Genomic DNA, 22,123 nt, shown 5'->3' on the forward strand with positions numbered 1-22,123 from the left:
GAGGTGAGTGATTTTAGGTTCCGTACATGTTATATTTAGAACCCGAAATCAATCTATTGGAATATGTTTATCATTTTTTTGAACTTGAAACCTAAAAATTTGTTTGGCTCCATAGTATATACTCATCATCGGATGCCATAGAATATTGTAGGACCATATAAAAACATATACCAAGAAAAATATAAAAATTTATTTCGGAATCTAGGTTTAGGTTCCGGGTTCCAAGTGGAACCCGTAACCTACTTATTGAAACAGGTTTCTCAATTTTTGGAACCTTGAACCTACCTTGCATATCTTGGAACTTGGAATCAGACCGGATCCTATAAGTTCCGATTCCGGGTTCTCGGTTCTACCCTGGAACCATGCTCACCCCTACTTTCTGCTTCAAGCACTACACCATCAAAAGCTTATCAAATGGGAACAATCTAGCCATTACCTGAATTTTCTCGATTGCTGCCATTCTCTGTTCGGGTGAGTAGTTGCGAAACTGAACGCCCTCTACTATGGCTTCGTGTTCGAGATCTTTGTTGGGATTGAGTATCCCACATTCCAGGGCTATAGCTCTTGCAGTGTGCACATTGTCTCCTGTGATCATCTTGATGTTCACTCCGGCATTTCTACAGGACGCCACTGCACTCCTCACACCCGGTCTGCATGTATCTTTTATCCCCACTATCCCTAACAATGTAAGTCCATCTTCCTCGAGTCTCCCATGAACTTGAGCAAGCGAACCATTGATTTTTCTGTAGGCGAATGCGATGCAGCGCAGGCTTTTGTCTGCCATATTTTTTATGATTGTCCCGAACTCAGACCTTGCTTCATCATTCATGACGTTCACCGTCCCACTCTGGCTGTAATAATCTGAACACAATGCCAAGATCATCTCAGCAGCTCCCTTCCAGTGTATGTGAATGACCAGCTCTCCTCTCCTCCTCACTGCAACCCCGCTTCTCTTTTTCTCAGAATTGAATGCCTCGACTTGGATTATCTCCCAGTCTTGCTTAAGTTGATCCATCATCAGACCCAATTCGAGCGCACCCCAAGAAAGTATTGCTTTCTCTGTTGGACTGCCTAAAATCTCAGGAGCAGAAACCAAAGGTCGCACGTGGATAGTACCTGTTGTGTTCAAGCCGATTCCTTGCAGTAGGATTTCAAGGATGCTGGCTGCAATTTTTCTGGATGCATCTACACTCACATGTTCTTTCCCCATCCAGAACTCAGTGACTCTCATCTCGTTTAACGTGAGAGTCCCGGTTTTATCCGTACAGATTGTTGTGGCAGAACCCATGGTTTCACAGGCAGAGAGCTTCCGGACCATGGCATTGTCGCCCATCATGCGCTTCATGGAGTAGGCCAGCGTCAAAGTGACGGCCAACGGTAAACCCTCAGGTATAGCCACCACCACAATGGTCACCGCTGCGGCAACTATGCGCACGACTGCATCCATCACGTCACCGGACTTGGTCTTCCCGCTGGTGAATTCTCTGTGTCCGGCCTCGTCTTGGGTGTGTCCGGTGAAGTAGCGGGTCATTAAGACGAGAAGCACCAGTGCAGCTACCAACAGCCCAACCTTCCCGATGAAGGAAGTCAACTTGTTTAGACGGGCTTGGAGCGGGGTCTCTTCATCTAAGTCGCGGCTCACGGAACTCATCATCTCGCCCCACGCAGTGTTCATGCCGACAGAAGCAACCATCATGCGACCATAGCCATCTATCACTTTGGTGCCCAAGAGCAAGAAAGGATTCTCGCTGTAGATTTCGACATGATCGCTTTCACCGGTCATGCTAGACTTGTCGACCTTCAGGGAATGGCCATCCACAAACAACCCGTCAGCTGGAACCTGGTCGCCAATCTTCAGAAACATGACATCGCCTACGACGGCATCAAATATGGAGATCGGTTGCCTCCTGCCATCTCTCACAACCTCCACTCTTATGTTGCTGCTCACTTTTGAAAGTTTCTGGAACTGCCTTCCTTGCTTATAGTTGCTGAGAGCAGACACGGCGACAACTAGAAAGATGGCGATGATGATACTCCCACCATCATACCAACCTTCTTTGAGGCCGTGCTGTTTGATGCCGAATACTAAAGAGAGAACAGCGCATGCTATGAGAATGATTATGGTCATGTCTTTGAGTGCATCAAGCACAAAACTGAGAAAGTTCTTTGCCGGCGGCTTATTGTACTTATTCGCACCGAAAACATCGGTTCGCTGCATAAGGTCGGTTTCATCTCCGCTCAAGCCATTGTCGGGATTTGTCATGAGAATTGAAGCGAGTTGTTTAATGCCACCAAGTTGAGCTAGAGATTCTAACCTTTTCTCTCTTACCATGTTACTCAGGATCTTCAGGTCAACATCCCGAAGCGAAGGGCGATCTCCTTCACGTGGGTTACCATCGTTTCCGAGGTTGATGTCAATGGCAACTTAAGAGAGCGACCGCAACAGGTCCGTCTTCCTCCCGAGGACTTGTTGTGACAGAGACTCGAGAGCCCTGGTGAAGTATATGACAGTGTAAGCCAAGCGCCACCTTCGCCTGTGGACAATCTTCGCCAGGCTATTGCAGCGGTCGAGCACGGCATCGGTCCCTGCTTCGCTAGGTTTACGGAGCCTCAAAGACGACATGGATGAACAACAGGAAGAGAAGACGAAAGGGTCTGCTTGGGTTAGCAAAACGAGTCTGGTTCAGAGGATGGACAGGAGTCTTGGGGAGTCAAAAAACACTGATTGACTGGGGTTGAACGGAGGGAGGGAGGGAGGGATTTCGTTTGATGGGTTTTGAAAGGTTTTTGTGTTCTCAGTTCCATATATAGTGCAGCGTGGAAGAGCTTAAATTCTGCTTGAACTTCATGGGAAAGTTCCCTGTAGCTTCTTGAGTTAAATCTTTCCACGAACAAGCATTTGGAAAGTTCCTTGTACCCTTTTGAAGTTTCTTCAAACTGGGTGATGACAAATGTAGTAACTCGAAAACGATGAATCCAGAAAACTGTTTGCGCAGTATCAATCTCCTTTCAAAATAAGATATTGAACCGTGTTTCTATTCATATATTTCATTGGAAAATGCGAGCGCCGTACAAAATCGCTGCGGACGTCTCAGTCCGATTGATCAGAACAAAAATAAGACGGAAAGAGACATCGACGAGCATAACGATAGGCATAGAGAAAGAGATCATAAGCGATCGACACGCGCCCACTCAGGGTAGCCATCGTTAGCTTCGAAGCCGAGCTCAGTCCCCTCGCCCCGTCGTCTCCGTCGATCCGCTTCTCTCCGTCCCCACACCCCACCCCCACCGCCCCGGCCATGGACCTCGTACAAGGTAAAAAACCGATTCATCTTTCGCCTCTCCCTGCTTCAATCGTCGGATCTTCCAATCTTCGCAGCCGCGGAATTCTTCGTCCTGGGTTTTGCGGCCCTTTTGATAGGGCTGATTTTGGCTGATCGAACCCGAATTTCCGTTGTTTGGCGGTTTTTTTTTTTTAATTCCCTGTTCGTAAGCTCGATTCGTTTTCTAGTTTCCGAGAATGAGGAGAAGAGTTCTCCATGTTGGGATAGGAATTAGGCATTAGGCATCTGTTTCGTCGATTGTCCGATCTTATCAATGGCATGCGACCGTTGCAAACGTTGATTTTTCCTTCTTCTTGTTTTTTTCTTTTTTTCGGTGCGATTCGTGGATGTCGCAGTATCGACCGTCGAGCGCTTACGATTCCAGCTTCTGGACAACCAACTCCGGTGCTCCTGTCCGGAACAACAACAACTCATCACTGTTTCTCTCCTTAAGAAAATGGGCTTTGGGCGTTCGGCCCATCAACTGATATGGGATTTCTTTTTGGGCTTTGGGGCTTGGGCCTATGAACCAATTGACTGACAATTTTAGATCGGTTTGGGCTTGGTCCTATGAACGCATGAGGGTCGAATGTCAAATCCAACCCCGAAAATATGAGGGGGAGAAAGAAAGAAAACCGGTTGCCGAGGGATCTAACTTTACCTTTTGGTTTCCCTACAATAGACAAAATTGCCAACATGATACGAGACAAGATCATTCAAGATAAATGTTACTTTTTTTTTTTTTTAGAGAGGATGGAAAAAGCTTAGTTGATTAGTTCGTGAATCTAGAATGTTAGCATGTTTGTCATTATTTATTTGCTTGCTTTGGTATTATCCCACCTTAGGAGTTACAAGGAAATTATTATAAAAAGTCCTAAACCTATTACATCTGTGTCAATTTAGTCATAAGCATTTTAGTTTGGCCATTTTAGTCATCAATTTAGCAATGTAGTCTTTTTTGGCAAATTTTGGCTAGAATTCGTTGACGTAGATGCTTTTTTTAATTAAATTTTCTGATTTTTTTTAAACTTTTTTTTTTGTTTGTTCTTGTCTTTTCTCTTCCCTTTGTTTTTTTATTTTTTTTTCCACTGTGGTCGGCAAGGGTTGCCCGCGGCCACCTTGTCCAGATCCGGGTGAGGCCGGCTCATCATACCTCATCGTTCATTGGCGAGGCCGCCATTGCCCATCGTTGTAGTGGCCTAGCCCGGATTCGGGTGAGTGCCGTGATTGTCACTAGCAACCACCGAGGCCTAGCGATCTCTCCGGCCATAGTAGGAAAAAAAGAAAGAAAATGAAATAGAAATAATTTAGAAAAAAGTTGAAAAAATTATTCACATTAGCTCCGGTCGTGCCACGTTGAACTACTATCATCTAAGTTAGCAATTTTTGGCTAAATTGATTAAAAGGGCTAAATTGACAAATTATCAAAATGTTTAGGATTAATTTTTTTTGATAATTTCTCCTACGAGTTACTCTATGCATGCATGGAGTAATAAATTAACACGACGGTCATATATTCTATCACAATGATTGCCCCCGCACATTCATTCCTTAAGGCCGGAGAGTTGCAATTAATCGGAGTAGTAGGTGATCAAGAAATTGGCGAATGTTTCTAAGAAATTAAACTCTTGACGAAGGAAAGTTTGGCTTCCAGCTTTTACAACCTTGGTCTGCCCTTTCCCTTTACTCATCTTTCCTTCGCCTCTGATTTTTTTTTTCGTCTCTTTTGGTATTGCTCGAATTGCCGGAGAGTTTTCAGTAGGAACAGACCAAGATCAAGAGAGCAAAGCCTATGAACCCAACATCGCTGCCATACCTTCAAACAACTACGGCAGAGGAGTGCCACGGCAAGGACACCACTGGCGGTGCCGAAGCGATAAATGGAAAGAGGGGGAGTAGAGAGCGACGATGAGAAGGAGGAAAGTGAGACCCAAGAAAAAAAGAAAGAAGAAAATAAACGGAACGCCGTGTGCCCTAAAAGAAAATCGTTTAAAAATGTGGGATCCACAAAAACTATTATTGTCAAAATAGTACGACGGGAGAGTGGAAAAAGTGCGACCCTAAAATTGTTGGAAAAGCATATAGAGTGCACACCAAATTCCTTGGCAATCTCACTCGTGTCATTAAAAAATGATACATTTGTGCGTTTTCTCACATATAAAACACCATAAAAATATTGACAAAAAAAAAATACCAGAAAAATTATCAAAAAAGTCTGAAGTTTTTTGTAATTGTGTCGATTCGATTATAGTAATTTTTTTTTCTGCCATTTGAGTACTAAATCTTTTGCATTTGTGCTAATTTAGTCCATCCGGTCAATTTTAACCTGAAATCGGCGGCGTGGACACCGGTCATCCTACATGGCATAATTGGCTACGACGTGAATAATTTTTAATAAATATTTAATATTTATTCAATTTTTATTTAAAGTGACCAGCAATGGACAAGGGCGTCGCGGCCCACACCAGGGGCGGATGAGGCTCGCCAAGCTCTCAACGGCCACTAGGCGAGCCTCATCAGTCACCCCACGCCTCTTTCTCGATTAAAATAAAGATTTAGAACTAAATTGACACGGTTATAATTGGGTTATAACTTTTTTGATAATTTTTTTCCAAAAAATCCATAAGTAGGTCAGACACCAGAATTTTATGGCCATGCTCCTCTCATATCTTTTTGACCATAACTTTTCCAGCTTCCCGACCATTTTTCCAAGCCGAAGGCCATATCTGAATATTCATGGGAAACAACATAGTCAAAGATGATTTTATGTCTTATGTCTTAGTGGTGCACATCCTCCTCCTAAATTCTTCACTTATGAACGTGTAGACTGGAAAGTCAACCTTGCGCTTTAATCCAAGCAACAAGGGCGAATCACATAAGTCTAAGCATCGTCGTCATCATTATAGTCAGCTTTCAACATAGACATCTTACAATCTCAACTACTGTTTTAAATCGGAAAAGACTTGCATCAAACATATGAAAATTGTTGGCAGATATTGACCATATCTCCTATGAACGTTCGATGCTTTGGTCTAATCAATTAGGGATAATGACACAAACGGTCTTTGAACTATGGTTTAATATGCAATGTGGTCTATGAATTTTCAATTGATTCAATACAGTCCTTGAACTTTAGTCCAACATGCACTATTGTGATATCTGGATTTTTACTACATGTTCAAATTAGTTTTTGAATTATATGTAAAAATGTATGATATTGTCCTTGAATTCAAATTAATGAAAGAAAATCATTTTAAAGTCATATTGAACAAATTGAAAGTTTATGAATGGACCGTTTATATCATTATTCCAATAAATTGCTCACGTCATCTAAGTCGAGAAAAGTCGTGTCGTCGAAGTGACGCTCGGTGGGAGAAAACGAGCACCGAAAAAAATGCTTCGGACTTCAAAAATTCTTCTCCACTAATGCATGGAAGAAAAGCCTTTTGAGATAACAGCTACAGAAATATCCGTCTAGACAAGATTCTGGTACAAGCGTGTTTGACCATTTCAGGCCTGTCCTTCGTTCAAAAAAAGCATGTTCTTCGTTCAAGATTTCTCAGTCTTAATGAAAGGGACAGCCCATGAGACGACCCACCTTTTGGAGACTTCAGAATAAGAGCTTATGCGAGATCTAACTGGGGTTTACATCGTCTAAGCTTCTCTCTCTCCATCTCGATCTCGATCTCTCGATGGATATGAAGCCAAGAAGAGGGGAGGTGTTAACTAAAGAGCAGATTGATGAGTTCCAAGAAGCGTTTTGTTTGCTAGACATGGATGGAGATGGTAACTCCTCGTCGTCGTCGTCCTCCTCCTCCTCCTTTGGATACTCTCTATTAATATACATTTTTTTTTTCTTTCTAGATAATCTTTTCATTGCCAATACATGATCCAATTCTTCATGGGTGCAACACACAGTTCTGGGGTGTAAATATTTTGGGATATAAGAATATGTATTTCACAATATTAAAGATCGGCCAACGTGTCGGAAGTACGGTTTTTCCAGTGTTCATGGCTGTGATGGTACTAATGTAATGGCCTTGTCTTTATTACATCAGAAATAACAGCAACTGCTTCTGCCTTTAGTGATCTCATCATGCATCTGTGTAAAAGCTATGCTAGATTCAATTTTTCAGTGTAGAAAACTGATATTATTGGGATGAACTTTAGGATTCCTCATTGATCACTACCCAATTTATGTTCTTTGAAGTTCATGTTGCATCTATTGATTGTTTAAGGTTTAATTTCATTGCCCGGCTCATAACGTGGTGGGAAGTCCCATGTGAATGGGCTCATGGATTTCAACACCTAATGCTTGTTTGCCTTCCTAGATGATTGACTATTGGTTTGCTTGTTCCATAGGTTGCATCACAAGTAAGGAATTGGCGACTGCAATCAAATCCTTGGACCAACATCCCACAGAGGAAGAACTTCAAAGCATGATCAAGGAGGTCGACATCGACGGCAACGGGACGATAGAATTCGGGGAGTTCTTGAATCTTATGGCCAGAAAAATCAAGGTACTATTATACTTAAATCCCGTATTCGTAAGTTCCTAGATTGAATGAACGTGTACGCAAATTGGTTTTATATTTGTTTAGGAGAATGAAATCGAAGAGGAATTAAAGGAAGCTTTTAAGGTCATTGACAAGGATCAAGATGGCTACATATCTCCTAACGAGGTTTGAACTATTCCTAACCGCTCATTCACTGTCTTGTTTGTATCTTGGAGCAATTTCTCCTTGCCAAACCACATAAAAAAAAGAAGGAAATGAGACAAAGAAATCTTAAACGAACTTTTACAAAATTCGTAAGATGTTTGCCAAATCTCGATTTTTAACAAGGAAACCCATTTTTAAGGTATGCATTATTTTCAGACTCATGAAATATCTCGTTAACTACATAGAGTCCGATCCATTGTATTGCCTGTAGATGTAGGAACATGGCTTGTTTGGTGACATAACATCATTTAACGGTATATAATTCTTCATATCCACTGGCATAATTCTTTCTTTAATTACCCAAATAAGGAGCTCAGTGTTTTCCTTCTCTTCTCTAATCACTCAGCTGATCTTGAACGACCTTTCTAGGGTTAGTTTCATTTACTCTGCTTGACATCTCTTTCCTTATTAAGGATTTTCAACGTGATCCACTTTCTGGCTTTCTATCTAGAAGCTGCAAACCTTTTACTTATCTACCTCCTTCGGTACTAGCCTGATATGAGAAGCAACTATTAACCTTAAAGAACCAGATTTAACATGAACAAGGGAGAGAAAGGATGAAAGTCCCTGACATCAGTTGTTGGTGATTCTCGAAAGTACTTGAACATACGTCTCGCTTCTCTCGAAGAAACTTCCGCTAACTTGCGCAGAAGCTTCCCGAGAATTTCCTCGGGAAGGCCCTTCCGATGCTTTAGTCGGCGAACCGAAAGAAGAAGAAGAGAAAATTCACCTCTACTGTAAGTGTGATTATGCGTGACTTAGAGAACTTACCTCTTAATTGGTGGGTAATTACAGTTGAGGCGGGTGATGATTCACCTGGGAGAAAAGTTAACGGAGGAAGAACTGGAAGCGATGATGAGAGAGGCGGATTTGGATGGCGATGGCCAAATCAACTACGAAGAGTTCATCAGGATGATGTTAGCTTTCTGAAAGCGCTACTGTTCTTGCCGCCACGAAATTCATATTTTTAAGGTTTGTCCTGCTAAAAAGAAAAAAGGAAAAAGCATTATGTTTTTTTTTTTGTTTGCTTTAACAAAAGCATTATGTCTTGCTAAATTAAAGATGTGCACCAAATTTGCTTCCTTACTAGTTTATGGTCATATAAAACTTCTTTGAGTTCGTCATTTATGCTATTATTACATCAAGCGACTTTTGAGGATCTCAATCGTGTTTTTCTTCCTCCAAATATACTTAGTTACTTACTTCATAAATATTGTGCCCCTGGATAAAATATGTAAATTCAAAGTTTTACGGCGGGCTTTTTCTATATGTGGTTTGAAGTAACGTCCAATCGAGACGTGTTTCTTATACATGACGTAGACTACTCCTCGTGAATTGATTATCTAGACTCAATTTACCATGATTAAGTCAGCCGCATAATTAGAGCTAGCGATTCTCACGTAATCTAACGGCCGCAATGCTATGTGGTCCATAAATTTGGTTCTTGTGAGCTACAATATTGGCTTGAAAGGCACTTACTTGTTGACACCTAAATTTTAGTGACTATTGAGTCATTACTTTACGCAGAAAATTATGGACCGACCCCGGCTCTTAACAAAAAATATTGTCAATTGCATTTTAGGAGCATTTTTCATTAAATAGTATTAAACCCACATAAATTTCAATTTAGTTTGAATTGGAGCTAGTGGACTGATGTGGGGATCGACCCCGACCCCTAACAAAAGACATTGTTAATTGAAATTTAGGGATGTTTTTAATTTAACAGCGTTAAACCCACATAAATTGCATTTTAGTTGAACTGGAGTAGGGATTCTGAGCTTAATTAAAAATTTGAGAGCGAGCCCATAAGATTATGAAAATTTGGCCAAGCCCAAATATCATATAAGTGGCCGAAATTCACAAGATATTTGTGCCAAGTTGGAAAAAAAACTTAATTGTTTAAACAAATTCGGGAAGCAATCAAGTTATATATTATCAAAATTTTAAATAAAAAGGAGGTTTCCAAATCACGAGAATATCATAAAATCCAAAGTAGGAAACAAAGATGTCCTCAGTTCTTGCAAGAAGCCCTAAACCTACCCTATAGAAAGGGTTGCTTACAATTGAAGAGGAAAAAAACACACGACGCACACTTAGACAATACACGGTTGAAGAGGAAAAGTGAGAAAGAAGCTCTCGGCCTCAAATGCTCCTTGGCCGTTGCTCCTCCGACAGCCGGGCCTCCCTAACGTGCATACTGCCGTCAGCGCCACGCTCTCGCATTGCCAATCTGGCCACCTGTTGTCGTGTCCCGGTGAGTCCTCCGGAGCAACGTCCTACATCGTTAGCGTGCCAAGCCAGTCCACACCGGGCGGTTAATTGCAGTGAATGAAGGAGCACCAACGATGAACTGTCACCATGAACAACCCTTCCAAGTTCCAACTGCCACAGTAACCTCCAGGCGGTCTTGCCGAGTTCCTGCAAGTTTTCCGGCGACCTTGCAGTCTTTTTGTCGCCACGTTCGAGACTTTCCAGCAGCACCGCAAAGCCTAGTTGAACCTCACGCACTCTTGATAGTTTTCCATGGCTGCCTTTGCTTGCGGCTACGCCTCACATGGTTTGAGTTCGCAAGGCGCGGCCATGGGCTAAAGAGGCCATGGACTCGCACGCCAACTACGGGCAAGGCCGTCTTCGCCTGTGGTCGCGATGTCCTCGCCTAGTGGCTGGCAAGCTCCAACAACCCTTGCCGGCCACATGAAAAAAAATAAAGATAGAGAGAGAAAAGATAAAAATAAAATATCAAAAAGAAAAAATTAAATATTATTAAAAATTATTCACATCGGCGTCGGTCGACCAAATGGACTAAATTAGCATAAAAGTAAAAGGTTTAGGATTGAATCCACCAAAAAAACAAATATTTAGGGCTGAATTGGTACAATTTCAATAAATTTAGGACTTTTTTGATAATTTTTCCCGTCCTTACAACACTTCTTTTGTTCAAGAAATTAAGGTTCCACGCCTTATTTTTCTAGGACATCTCGATAAATTTCTTTCAATTTTTAGGACGTGTACATTAGCCTTTCGAAATAATGTGGAATTCAAACTCCAACATTCAGCATTTTTTTTTCTCGTGGACATTCTTGTCCTCTCGTATCAATGTCAAAGTTTCGAGGAAATAATGTAACTTCTTTGAATGTTGAATCCAAAACTTAAAATCATAGATTAAGTAAGATTATATATATATATATATATATATATATATATATATATATATATATATATATAAAGAGCATATGAATCAGTATATAAATGTTGTGAGATACTTTAACATCTTCTATTATGTGCAATGAGACTAAAAACTACACGTGGAATTTGATAAACGAGGGCTACACATGTGAAATAAACTGCAGCAGAACCTAAATCCGATACCATATTAGAATGTCCAACTTAAAACCTTAATTTTATTCGTAAAGAAAGATCATATGTATGAAAAGAGCACGAGATATCTCATCACAGTTCTTTCCTCATGGAAAAAGGACTCCAATATTAGGTGCAAAGTTGGATGGAAACTTATCAACAAAAGAAAGCCAAAAGAAGAAATTCTTTTCGAAAGAAGGACTAGATATATGTTTGTTATTTCAGGATAAACGAATATAGAGTCACCACGCATATCACGAATTATTTTTGTTTCTTGGGCGAAAAGGCATAACATGACTTGACCTCCTTCTTCGTATTGCAAGTTTTATTAACTTCTACTAGAGTGAGGAAATGACTTTCGGATGATTAAATATCGAAATTTTCATTTTTTAAAACAAGAACCTAAAATCAGAAAAGATTTATTGTCCATAATAGAAACCTACTTCTTTTTTTGGGAGAAATTGTCCAAAAAGTCTTAAACCTATTGCACTTGTGCCAATTCAATCCTAAACCTTTTAATTATGCCAATTCAGTCCTAAACCTTTTGACAACTTGTCAATTCAGTCCTAAACATTTTAATTATGCCAATTTGGTCCTAAACCTTTTAATAATTTGCCAAACTATTCCTAAACAGTTTCACGAATTATCAATTTAGTCCTTCCAATAAGTCTAGGACTAAAATGGAAAATTTCAAAAGATTTAGGACTAAATTGACAAAATTTCAAAAATTTTAGGACTAAATTTGACATAATTGGCAAGTTGTCAAATGGTTTAGTACTGAATTGGCACAATTGAAAAGTTTATGATTAAAATGGCATAAGTGCAATAAGTTTAGGAACTTTTTGGTAACTTCCCTAGTTTTTTGAGTTTTAACCTAAAACACGAACACGATGCTCAATTTCAAGCATTTCCGAGATACTATTTAATCATGGTTCTAAGACGTATTCACGATAATTGATCAAATTCGTGGTGTTGCTTGCATTTTTGTTTGCTTGGCATATTTCTGGAAATTAAAAATTCCTACGCATAGACTTCACTATGATAAAAAATAGAAATCTTCTTGCAAAATTTCGGTTTCTTGAATTGGTAAAAGGGAAAATTAAAGTGACCACATTTAGTCTTAATAATGAGAAACAATTTGAAAGAAGCTCCTTACCAAAAAAAAAACAATTTGAAAGAAGCAAGTCCACCGACTAGATTGGGTTTAACTAAAATCAAAATGAAAAAAAAAAATAGTATTGGAGAAGCGATAGGAGTGATTATTGCCACCAGTTTACTGGTTGGGATGAGGGGGCGCCGTCGGAGAACGAGTCAAGTCAAGCCCCGTGGCATTGACTATATAAATTGTCCAATACGTTGGATCCTCCCTTAGTTATATATATAGTCTCTTCCTCGTAACAATGACTGCCATGTTTATCGAAAGCAAGACTAACGTCCTGACGCATCGAATCTTTCATCGAAAGGACATGACGCGTACGTCCCTCATTGGAGGAACATATGTAGTAGGAGGACTCATCATCCAAAGGTCGGAGTCACGTTCAACTCTTTCTGACAGACGAATTGTTAGACTTTGAGGTTCAATTTCTGTGACTTTTACCCCCCAAAAATAAAATAAAAGAAGTTCTTCCCGATAAATTTAGCGACACATACTCCTATGGACCTCGTCGTGTTATTTTTATGAGGAAGTCTTCGGGGGTCAGAGAGAGAACCGCGAAAAGAGGAGAGACATGTCGGGTTTGGGGAGATAACGCGTGATGAAAAACTTTCATCTACATTTTGATAATTTGTTAATTGAGTCATTTCGGTTCATTTTAGTCGAAAATTATTGATGTAGACAATGATCATCCATGTTGTTAAAGTGGATGCAATTTTTTTTAAGAAATTGATCTTTTTATATTCTTTTCTTGTTTTTTTTTCCACTAAGCTGGGCGATGACCCTTGTTAGCCAATGGAAAAAAAAAAAAAGAGAACAATGAAAAGAAAAAGAAAAATCAATGTTTAAAAAAAATTACAGGAATTATCCATGTCAACGCGAGCCGTGCCACATAGGACAAGCGATATCCACGTCATTGATTTCCGATCAAAATTGGCCGGAAGGATTCAATTAGTAAATTATCAAAATGTTGAAGAATAAATTGACCAAATTAAAAAGTCTAGGACTGAATTGGAATAAGTGTAATATGTTTAGGATTTTTTGAATAATTTCCCCAATAATAATGTAACAAGAAAAAATAGAAAGTATCTGCCTGATGATAAAATTTTTTGTGTTCTCATAATTACTATGCACATCTCCGGTGGCAAAAGGTGATAATCAACCCCCAAAAAGAAAATGAAGAAAATCTGTTTTATAGATACGTTAAACATTCTCAAACCCAACATTCATGCTTCGTGGGTTTTCCATCCAAGCATCATTTGCAGAAAATGAGACCCTCGTAACAGGACTTTCAAACGTGAATATATACGGCAAATACCTGTGTAGATTCAGAATTAAATCGATTATATCCACCGATCGTACGTATTCTCCGCAAATTTCAGAATTAAGTCGATTGCTAGGGGTCGGACCGGCCGTGATCCAGGCAAGTATATTTCACGAATGACCGTGGAAAGTTCGACATAAAGACGGGACAAGAAAAGGCTAATTAAAGATACGAGAAAGGTATCCGATTACTGATGTGCCAAGTAAAGAAGAGGGTTGGGACCCTCACCAGCGGCTAGCAACCCTCACCAGTCTAGTAAAAAAAGGAAAAGAAAAAATGAATAAAAAATCAAAGAAAAAAAAATTGTCCACGTTAGCAACTTCATGCCAAAATTGAGCAAAGGAATAATTTGATAAATTGTCAAAATGTTAAGACTAAATTGGCTAGATTAAAAGGTATAGGAGAGAAGTTAAAAAAAAAAATTTCCTCAATTGCCCTGGGAATTACTCTAGGTATGTATGAAATAATAAATTAAAACGATAGTCATATACTTTATTACAATGCTTGCCCCAACACATTCATTCCTTAAGGGTGGAGAGTTGCAATTAATCAAAGTAGGTGGTCAAGAAGCTGGCGAATATTTCTAAGAAAGTTGGTGTTTAGACTTAGAACCCCACTTCGACCCAAAAAAAAAAAAACTTAGAACCCTCCAATGAGCACATATTGAAAGTCTTGGACTCCGTTCATTTCGCGAACGATTACTTTCAAAAAGATGTAATATGAATTTTCTCGCATTCGTTTCACAGAAAATAGGTGAATAAAAAAAAAAATTATCACTCATGGAAAAAACACCTTTAAAAGTAAGGAAAATAATTTTCCTCACTTAATTTCTTCACCTGCATTTCCTTTTTAAATATTTCAAATGAAATCAATTTTATAATAATTTTTATTTTAATATTTTAAAATTTCAATGTTATTATTTTATGTTTTTCTTTTCTTTACTTTTTCCTTTTTCCTTCTTTCTTGACCAAACATCGGCCGGCGATCCTCTAACCCCAGCTTGCCAGTTTGTGGCAAAGCTGGAGCTCACTTGCATATGGTGGCCGGTGACAAGCAGAAGAAGAAGGGAAAAGAAAAAAAAAGAGAGATAAATTTTTAAAAAACAATTAAAAAATCAAATTTAATAATAAAATAAACAATTAAAATAGAAAATTTATTAAAATGTTTGCACGGAAGAAAATCAAATCCGATTTTTCATGACAAAAAATATTTTTTAGTTCATTTTCACGTTTCAGCTGTACACCAAAAAAATATTGTCATTTTCCTTAAAAACATTTTCCAGAAACACCTTATTTTTTGCAAAATGAACGGAGCCTTAGACTTTGCATTTTGTTTTGATCTATTGTTTTGATAAAGTCGGAATGTTCCAAAGAACAAATCTTCGGGTGATCGAGCATGAAATTTTTTATCTATCCAAGTCAATCACCACATGTCGAGTTTATGAATTACGATATTTATTCTCAGTCATGTCCGTATGTAAGCATTTTCTTTGTAAGTTTACTTATTACATAAAGGTTATAATATACCAATTCTTGCCCAAATCTGTAGTTTTGCATTCAAGACACCTAATTGCAACCTGGCAATAATCCAATTCGTCCTCTAAACTAACAAAAACGGTTGTTTTCTTTGAGCATAGACATTTCGATGGACATGAAAATCTTCTCAACTTTTTCTGTGTTTGCATATATACGCATAGGCATATGCTATTCGGTTGATAAGTCGAGCAGTTTCTTGAAAACTAACTTCACACGTGGACTCGATTCGAGATCTCCCGTCCGATGGCTCCGGTCAATTGGCAAACCGAAGGAGTAGAGAGAATCGTAATTCATCAGTATCTTTAGGCAGGCGCTGTAGCTATATCATCCGATTGCTATTGAGACAATAGGAGATCCCTGAAAGTTGAAATTGGAGTCCAAAGCACAAATTAAGATGTACCCACATGATTGATTTAGGATTTATATGATTGGATCTCGTACAAAATTGGGTCATGAATTACATCCCGTGTCGACTTGCGTGTCCTTCAGAAACTTTTCTGAGGGCAATAAGAAAACAGTGAAACTAACTGTGAACGCAGACATTTGATTTGGTGACGCACCTCGAATATAGAAGATAAGAGTTTTAAATAGTTTTGTAGTGCGGCGAACTGTTGACTTGATTGCGTAGCCACAACGCAATTTGAGGAATCATCGACATCAAGGGAGGCACCAGTCGGGGACCAGATCGGCACTGATAGATGGTTTTCTGTTTTTTTAATTTTTTTTCGAACTTACAGTTAAAAAGGATTGATTGTGCCATTTTAAAACAGTATGTTTGTTCACAAAAGAATTTCGTTATTATATATTAATCATTTCTGGTTCGAAACATACCTCTCAATTCGTGGTTTCTTTCTTAAAAATAATAGAGTATTTATGCTTCAATTATTTCCTTTTAGGAGTTCTTAGAGAAATATCAAAATTGCTATTTGATATTCTCATTCAGAGATTTTATAGTATCTTGGAGGATCTTTATCAGCAATCGCTAGCAACTTTTGGGGGTAAAGAATTCCTTAAAGATAATTTTTCTAAGTCCAATTCCATTCTTTCTAAACAATTTTTCTAACAGAGATTCGAGGGACCTCGTGAAGTATATGACTGTGAAAGCCAAGCACCATTTTTATATAGTTTAACAACTACGTTGAACGTGTACAGAAAATTCATAGATCATATTAAACAAACTAAAAATTAATATATCACATTACAAATTGAGTTAAAGTACAAAGATCATATTGAACAAAATGAAAATTTAGAAATCATATGACACATTATGTCAAAGTTAATGGATCATTTTGTGTCACTATCTCCTACAATTACCCTAAATTTGATGTGTATTTTGTTTTTGATCCGAATTATTTTTCGTGATTATTTCTTTTTCTACCCTAGCTAGTACAACTTACCTCGTCAGAAATTACCCCTCCTTTGACTACTCGTCAAGGGATTCGTTAAAGGACTCCCCCAAGGCGGGCGGATTAAATAATGTAACACCATGCTGTCACACCCCAAAAAAATGCTATCTCATCCAGCATCGACATCTCCGAAAATTTGGCTTTGACTCCATATTACGAGGGGCAAAAGAGGGTTGAGAGTGATAAATTCTCGCTTTCTACATCATGCAGTCCATACTGTTAAGAGAACCACGTTGCTCCACATAATCAAATCAGCAACAATCACGCTCCACTAAATCATATATTAATCAGCAACAATTAGCTCCATCAAATCAGAAACCATACTTTCCTCTTCTGCATCAATCATCAAATCAGATATTTAGTTTCCATTTGTGATTCCTTAATTGTAGATATTGTTCACCTTGTAAAGTCCTATGTATACTGGAGGTTGTATCAATGGAAAAATAAGGATTGAAAAGACTTTTATTCATTCCTCTTTCTTCTTCTTCTTAGCGATTTCTTCTTTATCTTAGTGTCATGGCTCTTAATAATTCTAACACATATCATCGTTACATGCAAAGTGTTAATTTTTCACATAGCTTTGTTTCAAAAAATTATGTATAATAAGATTTGTGGATGGTTAAATATATAAATTAATACTTATATACCTAGAATTACTTATCGGAATACTAAATTTTTTTGGGTGATTGATTCAAATTGATAAAAATGTATTGATGATAAAAAGATTGGGGGATGGGGACGCTAGTACCACAAATGCGGGGTTCGACTCCTGCGCTCTGTAAAAAGGTAAAAAAAAAATCAAAGAGATGAGAGTTAGAGATAGAACTTGTCGCCATTTCGGATTACCTCCATAATTAAATTGGAAATATTTCGGGCAGGTAATTTCTACTTTTCTTGTTGTAGTATTCTGATACACCAATACTTTCACACACTTTACGGATTTCATTTTAAGTTTTCTACTTAAGAATTATAAGTCACCTTTTCAGAATTCTTTCGATTTATGACTCAAAATAGCCTCATGTACGTGATAGTTTCCAACTTCACTGGTCAGAATCACAAGTCACCTTCTCAGAAAAATGAGAGCGTGGCGACAGTACCATAAATCCCGGAAGATTGATTTTTAATCTTACTTTTTGGTTTTGCCCGGAAGTTAATTATAAAAAATGAGTCAGCACCACCGACTCCTGTTCGTGGAAAAATTTGTGCAAGAAGCTACAGTGAACTTTCGCATGAACTTCCTGCAAGATGAAAGCCCTGGCACACTGCACTCTACATATAGATGCACATCCGTTCTATACCAATCAAACCAAATCCATCCGCTCAGCCCCACTCAATCCGTTCTTCACCCTCTGAACCCGACTCTTTTGCTAATCCAAGAAGAGCACCCTTTCGTCGTCTCTTTCTGTTCATCCATGTCGTCGTTGAGGCTTCGTAAACCTAGCGAACTAGAGACCGATGCCATGCTTGCCCGCTGCGATAGCTTGACCAAGAATATCCGCCGGCGAAGATGGCGCTCGGCTTTCACGGTCATATACTTCACGAGGGCTCTCGTCTCTCTGTCAAAACGAGATCTCGGGAAGAAGACGGATCTTTTGCAGTCGCTCTCCTATGATGCCATCGTAGTGAACCTCAGAAGCAATGATTACCCACGTGGAGGAGATAGCCCTCCGCTTCGAGAAGTCGACCTGCAGATCCTGAGTAACGTCGTAAGAGAGAAAAGTTTAGAATCTCTAGCGCAACTTGGTGGCATTAACCACCTCGCTTCCATTCTCGTGACAGATCCCAACAATGGCTTGAGCGGAGATGAAGCCGAACTCATGCAGCGAACCGATGTTTTCGGTGCGAATAATTACAATAAGCCGCCGGCAAAGTACTTTCTCAGTTTCGTGCTTACTGCATTCAAAGACATGACCATAATCATTCCCATGGCATCCGACGTTCTGTCTTTAGCATTCAGTATCAAACAACAAGGCCTTAAACAAGGTTGGTATGATGGTGGGAATATAATCGTCGCCATTTTTCTACTAGTCGCCCGCTCTGCTCTCAGCTACTATAGGCAAGGAAGGCTGTTCCAGAAACTTTCAAAAGATAGCAGCAACATAAGAGTGGAGGTCGTGAGAGATAGCAGGAGGCAACCGATCTCCATATTTGATATCGTCGTAGGCGATGTTGTGTTTCTGAAGACTGGAGACCAGGTTCCGGCTGATGGACTGTTTGTGGATGACCATTCCCTGAAGGTTGACGAGTATAGCATGACTGGGCAAAGCGATCACGTCGAAGTCTCCAGCGCGAATCCTTTCTTGCTCTCCGGCACCAAAGTGATGGACGGCTACGGGCGCATGATGGTTGTTTCTGTCGGCGTGAACACCGCGTGGGGCAAGATGATGAGTTCCATGAGCCGTCGCTCAGATGAAGAGACCCCGCTCCAAGCCCGTCTGAACAGGTTCACTTGCTTCATTGGGAAGGTTGGGGTGTTGGTGGCCGCACTGGAAATCCTCATCTTGATAATCCACTTCACCGGACGCACCCGAGAAGACGAGGCTGGAAACCCACAATTCACCAGCAGGGAGACCAAGGCCTGGGATGTGATGGACGTGGTCGTGCGTATAATTGCCGTGGCGGTGACCATTGTGGCAGTGGCTATACCTGAGGACTTCCCTTTGGCGGTCACTTTATCGCTGGCCTACTCCATGAAGTGCATGATGAGCGACAATGCCATGGTCGGGAAGCTCTCTGCTTGTGAAACCATGGGTTCCGCCACAACGATCTGCATGGATAAAACCGGGACTCTCACGTTAAATGAGATGAGGGTCACGGAGTTCTGGATGGGGAAAGAAGATGTGAGTGCAGATGCATCCAGAAAAATAGCAGCCAACGTCCTTGTAGTCCTACAACAAGGAACCGGTTTGAACACATCAGGTACAGTCCATATGCGACCTTCTGCATCTGTTCCTGAAATTCTAGGCAGCCCGACCGAGAAGGCGATACTTATCTGGGGCGTTTTCGAATTGGGTATGACGATGGACGAACTGAAGCAAGACTGGGAGATAATCCAAGTCGAGGCATTCAATTCCGAGAAAAAGCGAAGCGGGGTCGCCGTGAGGAGGAGAGGAGAGCAGGTCGTTCACATACACTGGAAGGGAGCTGCTGAGATGATCTTGGCATTGTGTTCAGGTTATTTCAGCCAAAGCGGGACGGTGAATATCATGAACGATGAAGCGAGGTCTGAGTTGGGGACAATCATAAGAAATATGGCAGACAAAAGCCTGCGCTGCATCGCATTTGCCTACAAAAAAACCAAGCGCTCACCGGCTCAAGTTCGTGGGAGACTCGAGGAAGATGGACTGACATTGTTAGGAATAGTGGGGATAAAGGATCCATGCAGACCGGGCGTGAGAAGGGCAGTGGCGTCTTGTAGAAGCGCCGGAGTGAACATGAAGATGATCACAGGAGACAACGTGCACACTGCAAGAGCCATAGCCTTGGAATGTGGGATATTCAATCCCGACGAAGATATCGAGCACGAAGCGATAGTAGAGGGCGTTCAGTTTCGCAACTACTTGCCCGAACAGAGGATGGCAGCAATCGACAAAATCCGGGTAATGGCTAGATCGTCCCCATTCGATAAGTTTTTGATGGTGCACTGCTTGAAGCAAAAAGGGCATGTGGTGGCAGTTACCGGTGACGGCACCAACGACGGGCCAGCCCTAAAAGAAGCGGATATCGGGCTCTCCATGGGCATCCTAGGCACTGAGGTGGCAAAGGAGAGCTCAGATATCGTCATCCTGGACGATAATTTCGCCTCCATGGTGACTCTGCTGAGTTGGGGGCGGTGCGTCTACAACAACATTCAAAAGTTCATCCAGTTTCAGCTCACGCTGAACGTGGCCTCCCTCGTCATCAACTTCGTTGCTGCGGTCTCTTCTGGCGACGTCCCTTTGACGGCGGTCCAGCTTCTTTGGGTGAACTTGGTTATGGACACCCAGGGAGCTTTGGCTTTGGCGACGGAGCAACCCACGAATGACCTCATGCAAAAGCCACCCGTCGGACGAACCGAGCCGCTTATCAATAGTGTCATGTGGAGGAATCTCACATCTCAGGCCTCGTACCAAGTCATCGTCCTGCTGACCCTACAATTCAAGGGGGGTTCCATCTTCGGAGTGGACGAGAGAGGGAAAGACGCCATCTTTTTCAACTGCTTCGTGCTCTGCCAGATCTTCAACGAATTTAACGCCAGGAAGCTGGAGGACAAGAATGTATTCCAAGGGATACATAAAAACAAGTTGTTCTTGGGCATCGTTAGCCTGACGATTGTTCTTCAGGTGGTGCTGGTGGAGCTTCTGAACAGGTTTGCCAACACGGAGAGGCTGGACTGGGGACAATGGGGTGCTTGCATCGGACTCGCTGCTTTGTCTTGGCCGATTGGTTTGCTTAGTAAGTGCATTCCGGTCTCGGGCAAAAATTAGTCTTTTTTTTTTCCCCCGATGAGAACCGAAAATATTTCATGCTATTGTAAGAAGGGCCCTTCTTTGACCAAAAACAAAGTGGGGGCCGCCCTAGATCCCACCTCAAATTACGCTTGGCTACCGAATCAAGTCAACAGAAAGACACAGCAAGGCGGCACAACTTAATTTAATCTTGTTATATTTTGAATTTCAAATTAAAAATAAGGATAGTTTGGACCATGCACTTTTATTTTAGGATTTTTTAGAGGGGCTATAAAAAAAGATATTTTACATATTACATTTTAACGCTTGCTTTTGCTTTTACTCCGAAATCTTTTGTATTTTACTTCTTCTTATTAGATCTTTAGATTTTTTATTGTGCACTTGTACTCGTTATTGAAGATAGTGAAACCCTTCTCTCTCTTGTGATTTTTCCCGTTTTGGATTTTCCTCTTGTATCATATCTCGTGCGTTTTTATTTTGTTTTCATTTTTTGCTATTTCGCACTTAAATTCGCCCATCTCTTAGCGTTGTTTGCAACAAATTGGTACTAGAGCAAAAGAATTTTGGTCTTTTATTCGAGATGGCATCTATCAAGTTTGAAGTGGCACCCTTCAATGGCAAAAACAATTTCGGGCTATGGAGGATCAAAATGAAGGCTTTGTTACGTTAGGAAGGTTCGATTAGAGCCTTAAATGGGAATTACCCCGATGACATGACTACAGCAGAAATCGAGGAGATGGAAAAGAAGGCGCACAACATCATCCGATTATCATTATCCGATAAGGTGCTTCGTGAAATTGCCAATGAAGAAACGATTTCGGGATTATGACAAAAGCTATAAAGTCTCTACATGAAA

The 22,123-nt window shown here is 40.4% G+C and overlaps 3 protein-coding genes across 3 annotated transcripts; 2 read left to right on the forward strand and 1 right to left on the reverse strand.

Moving 5' to 3' along the window:
• Window positions 1-391: 391 nt before the first annotated feature.
• LOC115732739 (calcium-transporting ATPase 12, plasma membrane-type-like) lies at window positions 392-2,893 on the reverse strand. Its single transcript, XM_048278195.1, has one exon. The coding sequence runs from the start codon at window positions 2,330-2,332 to the stop codon at window positions 392-394; it is 1,941 nt and encodes a 646-aa protein (XP_048134152.1). The 5' UTR covers window positions 2,333-2,893.
• Window positions 2,894-6,965: 4,072 nt separating this feature from the next.
• Window positions 6,966-9,020, forward strand: LOC115743984 (calmodulin-like protein 8). Its single transcript, XM_030679042.2, has 4 exons — window positions 6,966-7,109; window positions 7,686-7,843; window positions 7,925-8,005; window positions 8,840-9,020. The coding sequence occupies exons 1-4, from the start codon at window positions 7,016-7,018 to the stop codon at window positions 8,972-8,974; spliced, it is 468 nt and encodes a 155-aa protein (XP_030534902.1). The 5' UTR covers window positions 6,966-7,015; the 3' UTR covers window positions 8,975-9,020.
• Window positions 9,021-18,231: 9,211 nt separating this feature from the next.
• On the forward strand, window positions 18,232-21,285 carry LOC125315829 (calcium-transporting ATPase 12, plasma membrane-type-like). Its single transcript, XM_048281762.1, has one exon. It carries the CDS (start codon window positions 18,232-18,234, stop codon window positions 21,283-21,285), a length of 3,054 nt encoding a protein of 1,017 aa, XP_048137719.1.
• The last annotated feature ends 838 nt before the right edge of the window (window positions 21,286-22,123 follow it).

Source organism: Rhodamnia argentea, chromosome 1 (assembly GCF_020921035.1).
Source record: "Rhodamnia argentea isolate NSW1041297 chromosome 1, ASM2092103v1, whole genome shotgun sequence".
Classification (NCBI taxonomy): domain Eukaryota; kingdom Viridiplantae; phylum Streptophyta; class Magnoliopsida; order Myrtales; family Myrtaceae; genus Rhodamnia; species Rhodamnia argentea.

Excerpts from the sequence above, each read along its gene's own strand:
- LOC125315829 (XM_048281762.1), top strand. The coding sequence starts at position 18,232 with ATGTCGTCGTTGAGGCTTCGTAAACCTAGCGAACTAGAGACCGATGCC.
- LOC115732739 (XM_048278195.1), bottom strand. The coding sequence starts at position 2,332 with ATGGTAAGAGAGAAAAGGTTAGAATCTCTAGCTCAACTTGGTGGCATT.
- LOC115743984 (XM_030679042.2), top strand. The coding sequence starts at position 7,016 with ATGGATATGAAGCCAAGAAGAGGGGAGGTGTTAACTAAAGAGCAGATT. Across the intron at positions 7,844-7,924 it reads TTATGGCCAGAAAAATCAAG|GAGAATGAAATCGAAGAGGA; the intron begins GTACTATTATAC and ends ATATTTGTTTAG. Across the intron at positions 8,006-8,839 it reads GCTACATATCTCCTAACGAG|TTGAGGCGGGTGATGATTCA; the intron begins GTTTGAACTATT and ends GGGTAATTACAG.